Source organism: Poromitra crassiceps (genome assembly GCF_964638095.1).
Source record: "Poromitra crassiceps genome assembly, chromosome: 8".
NCBI classification, from domain to species: Eukaryota; Metazoa; Chordata; class Actinopteri; order Beryciformes; family Melamphaidae; genus Poromitra; species Poromitra crassiceps.
Genome location: NC_139629.1, coordinates 52,726,414 through 52,740,244, shown reverse-complemented (window position 1 = coordinate 52,740,244; position 13,831 = coordinate 52,726,414). Strand labels below are relative to the sequence as shown.

Below are 13,831 nucleotides of genomic sequence, written 5' to 3'. Positions count from 1 at the left end.
CATCTGCGACATAACCAGCACCTCTCTTATTGAGCCAAAAATAGAGGTGAACAACTTTCAGGATAATCACTTGAGATCGAATAATGGAGCCAGGAGTCAGGAAGTCATCATACAAAAATGTATTTTGCCATTACACATATTTGCAAAAATAATTGCAAATAGACTGGCTCCTTCTTGGAAAGCTGACATGGGTACAGATCATAGAGGAAGGGAGAGCAGGGATGAAAGCCACAGCTGAGTGGGTCTGAGGGTGTATCTGTCTACTACAGCATCTATCTATGTGTAGTTATGATGAATAACTAATAACTGTGTTGTATCTGTCAGATTACATCTGTCTTGACGCAGATTTTGAAGGCAACACTGTAGACACCCTAACTGTTATTCTAGCTCTGTACAGGGCACCCTGACATGGCACGGTGAGAGATAGACAGGAACTGCAAATGTAGGCTACATGTTATCTGAATGCTGTGCCTGTCTGTCATAGATCAGAATGTATCTATGTGTATGCAATTATGATTCATAACTGGCGTTGTCGGGAGAACTAATACCAATAATTATGTCTATCTATTTTATAGCTCATTGATTATGAAATAAAGCCAATGTAACTTACATTTTGTATATATCAATACATGAAGGAGAATTTCGGTATTTTTCAACCTGGACCCATATTTTCATAAATAAAAAACAAATTTCTCACGATATGATAGTATTACGATATATTAAGTATTGTGTGTCAGAGAGAAACTAGTCTCGCTGCCCAGCCTCCCCTCCCTACCGTGAGAGTAGTCTGGCGAAACGGGCAACTGGTATAAACCCTCCCCTGCTCTCTACAGCTGCTCCCCATTGGTGCGACTGTTTCAGTGGCTGCCGGATGTCCGCTCCCGGCTTATTACAAGCTCTGTCATTGGCTCCGACCATGTCAATCAGAGCGGCTTCCACTCCCTCCTCCCTGTGTGTTGCTGTAAATAGTGCCCTGCCGCCTCAGTGAAAACAACAACGCTAACTAGCTAGCAAGCTAACGGCAGAAACCTACGTGCTAGCTCGTTGCTACGCGCTAAAAACGGCAAGTTGGATTGTTGGAAACTATTTTCCAAGGACACTGCCGCTAAGCGTCGCCCATCGCAATCTCACAATGGAGACCTGCGGTGCCAGACTCCTCTCCCGGTAGGGAGGGGAGGCTGGCCAGCGAGACTAGAGAGAAACAGACTCCATGTTTAGGTATGAAGTCCAGTAAAACTTTACACTACTTCTAACTGCTCTGTGTCTGAGAGGGGGAGGGGGAGGGGCGTGGTCACCTGTGTGTTTTCTATTAAATGGGTAAAAACTGTTTTATTGTCTCATTGGAAATAATTATTTTCACTTCAACATGTTATCCAGGTGAGGAAACTCAAGCTCTTGTAAAACACTCTGCTGCCATCTAGTGGCTCTTCTGTTAACCCTGCAGAGTTCATTTGCAAAAACAGGTAAACGCCATTCTTAAAATGAATAAACAACACCTGTTTGATACTCCCTGGACTGCACATACAAAACACTTTTGAGGTAATTTATGTGAAAACTACCAGCTGAATATGTTTTAGTTGTGATTGATAGTAAAAATGTACCATAAATGAATGAATTACTATATAAATACATCAATATCTAATTTGAAACCATAAAGACTACAAACGGAGATACCTGTTTTTGCAAATTAACTCTTCACTGTTGTTCAGCTGGTTTCTCCTTCACTACCTGATGGGGTGACCCACCAGGAAGCTACGTAAGGGATCATCAACTGACTATAAATAAATGAAATGCAACTACAGTATAAAATACTACACTCTAGTCTGTGAATGCAATGCAGTGCTATACTGTGACAAAACACTAACAACTTCAAGTTGTCGTAGTCAACTTTCTGCTAGGCAGGAGATTCCTATTCTAGTAAAAAGACAAAAGTAGAAAACGAGGACAGAGACTGCACAGATCATGGCAGTTCGTGGGTTAGGGTTAAGCCTACACAGATTCAAATAGACATTTGTTCCAGTGTTTCCAAAAACAAGATAAATACCTTGTGTCACTGTGTAGTCGCAGTTAAAACCATTATGATTAAAAAAAAAAAAAAAAACTATTAGCCAACACATAGCCTACATTTTATACATGAAATTCCTCAACACAGCTTGCTAGTCACAAACGTATAACTCATACCTTTCCATCTTGGAAGCTTAAATGCATCATAATAGCAGCAGCAGCACAGCTGTTTTAACATCATCTGTACATAACATGGAATTTGTGTGCCAGGAATTGGCTTGTGCTTCACATCATCATCACATAAATCATCCCTGATGATTTGACCCAGATATTTTGCTTCGTTCACAACATTTCGGCTTGGTCTGCCAAAAGGAATCTAGGGAAATTTAGCTTCTGGTCCTCCTTGGATTTAGCAATGAATCAAGTTCAGCAATATAAATTTAAGAGAACAGATGACATACAATAACGGCGATAGCATCCATTCTCTGACTGGTAAAGATCAATCTAAAGTGAATGATTCAAACGATATGTCGCTAGAAAGATGATAAGTTATACTTGACGTTTACACCATTAAACTAGTTGGAAACATGACATGATCATTTGTAGCAGTAGCCTACTTGAAGTAGCCTGGTAAACCAGGCCAGCACGTCACGTGAACTCACATTTCATTTGGTTCTATAGTTGAAGCACAATTTTAACAGAATGTTAGCAAAAAGGGAGTCCCGCACACTGTCCAAACTTGCAATAAAGATTAATTTTGCGACGTTTCGGTCTCTGACATTTTTCAAACAAAATCATTTTCACATTTTGAAAAAGGTCATCTCGCCTGCTACGCGCGCTTGATTCCTAGGCTCGGCCACTGGGCGGCCTCGCCCGCCATGCAGCTCGGCCGCTGCGTGGCCTCGCCCGCAACTCGGCTGCTGCGTGGCCTCGCCTGCAGCTCGGCTGCTTTGAATCGCTGATGACATCACAATGATGTCCAATGTTTATGACATCATCAATGATGTCACAATACAATGAACCCTTCTGCTTTGGTAGGTGGCTTTGAAATGTTTCTGTGACACTTGTAAATATGTGCGTATCGCTGATTTAGACGGCTTGGGAGTGAGAGAGGCGTGGCAGTCTATGGGCGGATAGTTTTATCCTTCAAGTGGAGTTTGATGAACAGTGAGTTAGGGATGTTTGTTTGGTTAGACAGGACAAACTGAAATCCTCCTCTCCATGTGCAGTGCGCAGGAATGCACGGAGGCACCTTAAACATGGATCTGGGTTTCCTGGAAAAAATTCTGCTATTAAAATTACATTACATTTATTTAAATTGTGGGGGGATTTTCGCTGCACTCGGAGGGAGGGCAGAGAGAGAGCAGTACGACTGCTGCTGCTCTGGACATGTGAGCAGCGTGAGCGCGAAGGTGAAAGAGTGTCACCCACCAGAAGCGTGTGAGTTGGCAACCCTGGAATAAGTAGTGACCCAGATCAAGAAGTGATAGGTCCGTCAGCCTGTGAGTCCAGGGAGCGGCCATGTTGGCTCTCTGCCCTGCCCCACCCCCTGAAGCCCCTCCCCCATCCGGCCCAGACGGGTGAGGAGGCTCCACCCCTCTGTGACAGCAAGACCCAATTTATCGCCATGGTGACAGGTGGTTACTATGGAAACAGGCATGGGACAGGAGTGTGGAGCCGGCTGGCGTCTGTTGTAAATCTGTCAAAAGTTTCTCCACTGTGTGTACTGCCTGCCTGCCTGTCTGTCTGTGCTCATGGGTTGTTCTGAAGCAGTGTATCTGGATCAGTCTGTTTCCTGTCCCTCCAGTTACAGTATGTCTGTTTCTCTGTGTGTCCTGCTCTCTTTGATGTGGTGCTGGTCGGGGGTCATGCTGGGTTGCCGGTGGCGACAGCGGCGCTGTCGTTTCAGTGACTTCCTGCTTCCTGTTTGGAGGCTCAGCTCGTCTCCACAGTAAACAGCCAATTCCTGTCCCAGCTGGACTCACTTCCTGTCGCCCCCCCCCATCACGCCTGGCCACAGCTGTCAATCACACGCAAACACAGAAGGATGAGAGAAGCGGTTTCTACTCTGCCCTGCAAGTGCCGGGCCGGCCCATTTTTATAGGGGTATTCTCCCCTACTGGCATGTGATGGACCATATTCACAGCGTGGCCCATCTTGGAATGACGTCACCAGCTGGTTGGGAAAGCCAGAGGCTCTCATCCAAACCCATTGATAACCATGTCTGAACATGGAGCAGTGGACCAAAAGTTTGAGTTCTGTCACACCAATTTGGTTTGATCACATTGATAAATGGGCAGATGAATGTGTACAGGATTTTAAAAAAGGGCTACAGCAACTGGATCGAGTCTTACATCCACGATATTCAAGGAAGCGCAGCCGACGCTCTAAATTGTAAACTGCAGTACACCCTCACACCACTGAGCACCGAACCGATACATCCGGCGCTGTGGAGCAGTTTAACCCGAAATGACACAGCCGAAGAAGGCTGTTTGAGCTTAAACTTTGGCACTGGCATGTGAATATATGTGAAACTACGTAATATTTGGGAATACCATGGCACCCAAATCTTGGATAACAATATTGTGTCGGAGGTGACACCTCTGACAACTTTAGTAGCGCTAACATTGACGCTAGCGTTAGCACCTTTGCTAGCTAGGTTAGCATGACAGTGGTGCGGGCTCCACGCGACATACATGTTATCAATCACAATAAAAAGAAGAAAAAATTTAGAAAAACCCAGGAAATTGGATTTGTGTGGTTTCCTTTTTGTGTGCATACATTGCTAAATAGGTGCAGGGATGTGATCTAACATAGAAAAAAAAGTCATTTTTCATTTCAGCTGCACTTTAAGGGTCCTCTATGTAGGGAAGCAGATGGAGCAGCACTCCAGGCAGATCTCCAGACAGTCCGACGAGCCACAGCCACACTCTAGCACGGCCTGACACGCCTCCTCGGTGCAGGCCACGCCCCCCACCTCAGCGCAGCAGCAGGCTCCGCCCCCCGCGGCATCGCAGCAGCAGGTTCCGCCCCCTCCGCACAGCACACACTCGCCCAGCACGGAGCACAGAGACCACAGCTCACAGAACAGACAGGCCAGCAGGCAGTGAGCAAGGCAGTCTGCAGAGACACAACAGACAGGGATCATAGACCGTTTCAACTTGACAACATAAACATTCTAACTTGGCCCCTAGCCAAAAGGACCCTAAAAAGAATGATAAGACATGAGACATCATCACTCACGTCACAGTCAAATTTTGTTTGTGGCCAGAACACTGAGTGTTGTCTCATCCTTCTTTTTTAGGGCCGTCTTAGATTTCCAGAAGTGGAAAGTAACTAATTACAATTACTCAAATTACTGTGATTGACTAGCTTTTTTGTGTACTTATAATAATGAATAATAATGATCTCATGATGTGTTTGGTCGCACTGATGGAATAATTCCTATAGGCTAATAGGCTATCAATAAAAAAATTATGATAATAAAATTAAGAAAGGCTGCTGAACTGAATCGACACGGTAGGTGTGGCATAGATTTCATTTATAAAAAATTGCCTATTTTGTCGTTACATATATAGGCTATTGGCAGCAGAGTCGCATATCTCCATATTTCATACAAGGACTATGCTGGAAATTATGAAGTTCAATCACATCATACAGCCCAAAAGCAACACAGTTGCAGCTGCAAAATGCAGGAGTAGCCTAGATATGAATCATCTGTGTGCAGGCGATCCCATATTAAACTGCTTAGATGTAGTAGGCTATTCTGGCATCTATGACTGTCCAACCCAACATCAGCCTCAGCTCCATTGCGCACACGGCACCGTGCGCTTTGGAGACGTTTATGTAAACTTTTTATGCCGGTTTAGTGATATTTCTCCACTCACCGATCAGCTGCAATCGATCGGCGATGTCAAACAACGTATCTACTTGAGAGCACAAAAATTAATATATAAAAACATATTCCAAAGTGGTAAGTAGGGCTTAATTTAAATGTAGCCTGCAACAAGAGCAAGGCTAATCAGTCCTCGATTAATTCAACAGGAGCAAAAAAAAAATCTTTTTTCTTTTTCTTTTGAATGCAATATATTTTTCATATGGGGACCATATGAAAGGCGACTCGCTGTTTCCAGAGAGCTGATTGGTAAGCAGGTGTCTTTCATGGGTTTTGATCTTATCCTCTGAACTTAACCTGCTACAGACCAGGTTAGCCATAGAGCATACATGCTATGGTGATCTATCTCAGTAAGAAGTTAACTAGCGTCGTGATACGGCAAACCTAGGTTTAAATCTGAAGTTACCTTGCTAAGCCACTAATCTTGCTTCGTGGTACACCCCTAAGGACTGTCTAGTTACATTTTATTTTATTTACATCAGTTTATTCACATTTGATTTCTGCTGCAGTTTCTGCCTAGTGCCTACAGCAGATTAATATACTCTATAAAACCCATGTGTGTTTTTTGTGAGTAGAAATCCGTAGGCCTATTTAGATCATAGATTTAATGTTAGAAATATAAGCTCTAAATCGAGTGATTCTAAAGTGAAATGGTGAAAATAGTCTGAAACCAGGCCAACTGATCCTAGGAGTGGTCAGTTGTGTGTGTGTGTGTGTGTGTGTGTGTGTGTGTGTGTGTGTGTGTGTGTGTGTGTGAGAGAGAGAGAGACAGTTGGAACGGAGAGATAACGGGTGGAAGGTTGAAGGTGTCAGACTGATAGAGGAACACAGCAAGCAAGGGGGGGCTGTGAGTCCTCTTCTTTTCAAAATAAAAACCTGCCGTGGTCCAGTTGTTGAATGGCCATCATTAACCTATCAGTAATAGGTACTAAGGGCACTTTCACAGGTTTTTTTTTATGTTAAGATATATATCTCTCTATATAGATATCTTTTGCAAACTGTAAGAATGACAACTGTGGTTTCAGGCATAGCGGCATCCATACTAATGACCATAGCAATAGATAGCCTGAATGAATCTTCATAACTAACAAACTAAATATCACATTCACTCAATGAAGATTATGAACATAAAATGCAAATTTCTCGCTAGAAATGTTATCAAAATGCATGTTAATGCCGAAATTATCTTCAGATATTGCATTTTCCACTCCAATTGTTGGGCTTTCACAGAAACAGCCTGCAGTGCATACTGTAGGCCACATGATTACGTGGGTTATATATGAATTATAGAGCATTACTTCTCGTAGGTGTAACTAAGTAACTAGGTACGAAGAGTGAATGAGAACAGCCTGATAGCCTGTAATCGTCTGATCTGATTGGCTCACCGTCTCCGGCGACTTCCTTAATGTGGGCGGCGTCGGTCTTGAGGGAGGTGTGGCTTTTAGAGCTGGAGAGACGCTTCTGATTGGTGCTCTGATGATGGTGATGATGATGATGATGAGGAAGGCTGTTACAGGCTGACCGAGGAGCCGTGCAGACACGAGGAGACACTGAGGAGATGTCCTCACTGAGATCTGAGAGAGAAGCAACAGTTCAAAAGCAGCCCAATTCTGCAGGAAAACTGTGGACCTGGCAACCCTGCAGCCAGTGTTGTCATACTTGAGTCCAGTACTTAGACTCTGGACTCGTGACTTGGACTTGGACTTGGACGTTGGGGATGAGGACTTGTTAAAGAGATTGTGACTTTTTTGATGTGGGGTTGGATGAGTCAGTGTACATGCAGTAGAATGCAGCTGGCGCCCTAAAGTGGAGACCGGCCACGTCAGGCAAGTAGAGCTCAGCAAACAGCTGTCTGCTGAGTGTGAACAGCTGTCTGCTGAGTGTGAACAGCTGTCTGCTGCGTGTGAACAGCTGTCTGCTGAGTGTGAACAGCTGTCTGCTGAGTGTGAACAGCTGTCTGCTGAGTGTGAACAGCTGTCTGCTGAGTGTGAACAGCTGTCTGCTGAGTGTGAACAGCTGTCTGCTGAGTGTGAACAGCTGTCTGCTGAGTGTGAACAGCTGTCTGCTGAGTGTGAACAGCTGTCTGCTGAGTGTGAACAAGCTGTGTGCTGAGTGTGAACAGCTGTCTGCTGAGTGTGAACAGCTGTCTGCTGAGTGTGAACAGCTGTCTGCAGAGTGTGAACAGCGTCGCCAGAAAAAACGTAAAAAACTACAGGAGAAAAAGAAAATGCTTCCTCACCTGACGTAATACAAGTCTCCACAAGCCCTGAGATGCCAAGTTGACTTGAAAAGATGTCATTTATACACCCTGTTTTTTGCAGAAATCTTCACAGGTGGTCCAGGAAGTGATGCTCACCACTTCTACTTCGAGCAATGTGGCTACAGTGCAGATTTTCGCTAAAAACAGGGTGTAAATGACCTCTTTTCAACTTGGCATCTCAGGGCTTGTGGAGACTTGTATTAAGCTGGGTGAGCAGTATCAGGGCTTGTGGAGACTTGTATTAAGCTGGGTTAGCCGTATCATGGCTTGTGGAGACATGTATTAAGCTGGGTGAGCAGTATCATGGCTTGTGGAGACTTGTATTAAGCTGGGTTAGCAGTATCAGGGCTTGTGGAGACTTGTATTAAGCTGGGTGAGCAGTATCATGGCTTGTGGAGACATGTATTAAGCTGGGTGAGCAGTATCAGGGCTTGTGGAGACATGTATTAAGCTGGGTGAGCAGTATCATGGCTTGTGGAGACATGTATTAAGCTGGGTGAGCAGTATCAGGGCTTGTGGAGACATGTATTAAGCTGGGTGAGCAGTATCAGGGCTTGTGGAGACATGTATTAAGCTGGGGGAGCAGTATCAGGGCTTGTGGAGACATGTATTAAGCTGGGTGAGCAGTATCAGGGCTTGTGGAGACCTGTATTAAGCTGGGTGAGCAGTATGGAGGCATTTTATTTTATTTGTCTGCTGTTTCTTATGTTTTTGCTGGACAAACAACTGACCGCACGAAAATGAAGTCATGTCAAGTCATGTTTGACGTTATTGATGATGAAAGTAAAAAGAGAGTGATAGATGTTTGTTATTCTAGCGAACGTTGTGTCACTTTTTACAAAAGCGAGAGCTTCTGGATGCCGCCATTAAAGTAAAAGAAGTTTGGGGCTAGTTTTGTTCTTCGCTGGTTAGCATGGCCCACCTAAGGAACCATTGCATGCTTCCTCTAAAATCTGCCAAAAATAGGTACCTAGAAAGGTTGCAAATATTGTATCCTACCTGTTTCAGACAGCCTAAAACTTGAAAATTACAACTTCCTACCTAGAAATGCTATCTATATACATGTAGGTCGATTCCTTGCGTTTCATACACAGTCAATTTGTCAGGACCCTTGGTGTCCCTATGCTGACTAGAGACGTCCCCTTTCCCCTCAGAAATCGGCATTGCACGCTAGGCCAACGCTGGTCACGTGACAGCACGTAACGACACCGCCCCCTGCTGCCTCTGAAACCCATGTTGCAGTTGAACCTGCGCCTCTAGTGGTCTGGTGAAGAGGGTGGGATTGGCGGACCTGTAGCATTCCCGTCTTGCGAGCGAGAGAGTGCGTGTTCTACCCCCCGAGCGAGGAACCCCGACCCAAACCAGAACCAGACCCCGAAACTGGCGTGGGCGCGGCCGTTCTGAACGGCCTAATCTGTTAACAAAAGGCGCCAAAAGGAAAATACTGCGCTACCAGGCGCTTCACGGCGCTTCGGTGTCTGGTGTGTTTGTACCGTGGTTAATGCATAGGTCTGCAATACCAATGGTTGTGGGTTCGAATCCTGTGAGCAGTGGTGGAAATGAGGGGGGAACGCCTGGGAAAACATTGAGAGGGAACGGCAGAGAACGAGAGGGAAGACGGCGTTCCCCATTAAAAATGTTTCGCAATGTAGTGGAGAGCAGAGCAGTGGAGAGGGGGCAGTATGAAAGGAGCAGAGAATACTAGGAGAACATGTATTTGGAAACTGAATAAGCATCGTCAAAATATCAATGTGTCATCAAGTCTGTCATGAATAACATCAAGGGGAAATAATCAGTAGGCTCGGTGAGAGTGGTAAAACACCTTTTTGTCTTTGTCATACTCACTGACGTACACACACCAAACTTTATTCTATATTCTGAAGGGTTTTGTCAATTGTAATCCCTTACACCACTCGTTACTGGGGAAAGTAATATAAGTAATTGGGTCATTGAATATATATAAAATATATAAAATAAATGAATTATTATTATTATTATTATTATACAGTATATTACCGCCCAACACTGTCTAACTGACAGGTGATTTGTTACCTGTGTGTATGGAGGCTGGGCGGGGGGGAAGGAGTCGAAAGACATCATTGGTGGAGGAGCCGTCAGTCAAAGAGTCATCGCCGCTTTCTCCATCTTCCGGCCTATCAGAGCGAGACGCCTCCACTGTGGGAAATTGCAGAGTTTACTGCCTGACAGCTGAGTGTACCCCCCCCCCCCCCCGTTATCGCCCCAATTATACTTGGCTAGTTTCCCCTGCTGTCCTGCTCATAGCTCCACCCTCTCTGCCGATCTGGGGAGAGTTGTGGACTAGCACCATGCTTCCTCCGATACATGTGCAGTCGCCAGCTGCTTCTTTTCACCTGACAGTGAAGAGTTTCACCGCCAGGACGTATCGTTGTGGAGGATCATGCCATTCCCCCCGGTTCCCCTCCCCCTCCTGCCCTGAGTGGGTGAGTGCCTTTACCTCCAGCTGAATGTATCTTCTATCATATTTTCCAAATATTTTCCCATATTTTTCCTGGGACTTGAAGGCAGCGTTAGGGAGGAGAAGACTCACCTGTGTGCTGTGGGGGCATCCCGTTGGCTGCAGGTTGTCTGGTGACGCATCGTGATTGGTCCGGACTCTTGTTAGCTCTGCCCTCAGTGATGATGTCAGAGCCCCTGCACTGAGTTGTCACGTCCATCCCGCCAAACCCCACCTCCGGACGCTGTCCGTCAGCCTGCACACAACAGAGAGGCTGAGTGTGTGTGGGACAGTGTGTGTGTGTGTGTGTGCCTGTCTGTCTGTCTGTCTGTCTGTCTGTCTGTCTGTCTGTAGGTATAAATCATTAAAATAATAAACATTGAGATACATGTGAGGCTGCTATATCATTTTTACCAATATGACTGACAGCTGCTTTCTGTCTGCCCAGCAGGGACAACAGAAACTTGAAAAACACTATACTATTAATAATCATTAATCATAATAATCATTAATAATATTAAATAAATAATTATATAGATTAATCTATGGTAATAACAGTAAAGACTGCACTGCTCAGTGAAAACAACACAGCAAAGTTATTTATATTATAACAAGCGTGAATTTGCAATAACTGCGATGTCAGTCAGAGTTTGACATCGCCCACAACCCCCATTTTAGCCAATTGGCATGAATGCAAACACACACTTTCTTTCACACACACACACACACACACACACACACACACACACACACACACACACACACACACACACACACACACATACACACACACACACACACACACACACACACAAACACCCTTCACCTCCCTGCCAAATTTCAGCCTCCTAGGGCAAAGACTCTGCCTGCTAAAATGTGGTGAACTTTTTGTTGACTGGCCAACCAAGCAACCAAGCAACCAAGCAACCAAGCAACCAAGCAACCAAGAAACTAACCAACCAACCGAGTGACTTATAGAGCTGCTGGCCATGCTGGCCGCAGCTAATAAACTTGATAATGTATCTTTCAAAACAAAGTTAGTGTTTAGTCTGAATGACAGGAATTCTACATTGTGGTTAATTAACCTCAAACTATCATTAACAATACAAACAGTCAGAGCATGTTCCTCACTGTCAAATCATCAATACATCAATAGATCAGCTTCCATATTGGCTGATCTATTGATTTCATAAAAACTAATCAACAAAAGCAAGTCTTACCTGTAAAACTGAAGCCAGTTTGTCCTTTCTTTCTTTCTTTCTTTCTTTCTTTAATTCTTTCTTCCTTTCTGTCTGTCTGTCTGCATGTCTCTCTCCCACGCCCTCTCTCACTTTCTCTCTGTTCAAACCCCCCACCCAGATTTAAACTCTTGTCATGTTTCTGTGCTAAACCAGCCCCGTCTGGTGTTTGTGTGTGTGTGTGTGTGTGTGTGTGTGTGTGTGCGCGCGTGTGCGTCCGTGTGTGTGTGTGTGTGTGTGTGTGTGTGTGTGTGTGAGTGAGTGTGTGTGTGTGTGTGTGTGTGTGTGTGTGTGTGTGTGTGTGTGTGTGTGTGTGCGTGCGTCTGTGTGTGTGTGTGTGTGTGTGTGTGTGTGTGTGTGTGCGTGCATGCACACGCGTGACCCGTGTGTGTGTGTGTGTGTGTGTGTGAGAGAGAGTGTGAGACCTCCGCTTCCTCTATTGAAACTGTAGGCTAGTAAATAGTCCAGTGTTTAGGCCGTGTCACACACACACACACACACACACACACACACACACATACGCATACAGACACACTCACACTATCAGTCCCAGAATAGTGAAATAGGAGATAGTGTATAAAGTTAATGTTCAGGACTTACAGAGATATTCAGTCTTACTATTTGATTGGTTAGATTGAACCATATGGGACTTATCAATAACCTTATTGTCTTAGAATATTATAAGATTCTTCATGTTTCTGATCAACTGAAGAAATGACATTAGGAATGACACATCATGTTGTGTTTGTTTTATTCTGTAGAGCTGCACTGTGCTGTGCTGCCACCTGGGGGACAGACAAAGAACTGCACCCTGAGTCATAGTCATACAAGAGTACCGCAGGGATGACATATTTTTGTAGGCTTAACCAGAAGTCACCGCCATTTTTGTTCTTCAGGAGAAAAGTCTATGGGTTTTTAGAATGGGGATTTCACTTAAATGCATCAAATAAGGTCCCATAAACAAAAGTTTATGGGAGCGTGAATTTGGGTTCAGCTGGATAATCTTCACAAACGTTCATCACTTTTATGCCTTTTCAAGTGTTTTCTAAAAATCGCATTAAAAAAATATTTACGTTCCAAAAATCATAAAAGTTATTCACGTTTGTGAAGATTATCATGCTGAACCCAAATTTGCGCTCCCATAATCTTTTGTTAACCACAGACCTTATTTTATGCATTTAACTGAAATCCCCATTCTAAAACCCCATTCACTTTCCCCGACGAACCCGGAAGTATACTTCTGGACTCATTCCTGGGGTGCTCTATAGCCCTGCTCCTGGACCCCTAAATACCACTGCCATTTTTACGGATATCTTCAAATATTGGACTCTTAAACATTCTTTTCGTTTTCTGCAAGGTGTGCCTGAATACCTGCCCGTAAGAACAATCAGACCCCAAGTGCTACATGGGGCTATGGTCTCCTTCACCATCTCCTCTGCAGCTGAACCACAGTGTTTCACATTCAGAGAAGGTTACTGCCTTTTAGGGGGCCCGCCCTGTCCTAATCATTGGCTCAGACCACTCCCACTTAATCACCCCAGTGGAACCAATGCGCCTAGGGGCCACCAGTGGGCCCCGCAGCCTTTTTTTTTTTTTTTTGCCTTGATTTATACTGGGGTAGCCCTTGAGAGTGAGCTCTCATTTGCAAGAGTGCCCTGTTACACTGAAACATATATCAAAAGTTACCGATTTACAGACAAACAAGATAGAACAAACATTAAGAACAGGTGATAAAAACACAGCCCAAACAGTCACCGAGGAGGTCCTGAGGACTGTACTCATCGAAGTGGAGGACATTCTCAACTCCAAGCCCTTAGGATATGTGTCATCTGATGTCGCCGACCCCGACCCTGTCACCCCAAACACCTTGCTTATGGGGCAGCCCGATGCGTCCCTGCTGCAAGTAGTCGTGTACCCACAGTCTGTGCTTCTTACCCTTCTTTGGATTTTATCTGTAC

At 44.7% G+C, this 13,831-nt stretch overlaps 1 protein-coding gene across 1 annotated transcript; it reads right to left on the bottom strand.

Moving 5' to 3' along the window:
- Positions 1–4,864: 4,864 nt before the first annotated feature.
- Positions 4,865–11,935, bottom strand: LOC310780802 (uncharacterized protein; the record flags this gene model as incomplete). Its single annotated transcript, XM_083641305.1, has 5 exons — positions 11,856–11,935; positions 10,729–10,891; positions 10,212–10,334; positions 7,285–7,473; positions 4,865–5,124 (listed from the first exon to the last, which is right to left on the bottom strand). The coding sequence occupies exons 2-5, from the start codon at positions 10,853–10,855 to the stop codon at positions 4,865–4,867; spliced, it is 699 nt and encodes a 232-aa protein (XP_083497431.1). The 5' UTR covers positions 10,856–10,891; positions 11,856–11,935.
- Positions 11,936–13,831: the final 1,896 nt, after the last annotated feature.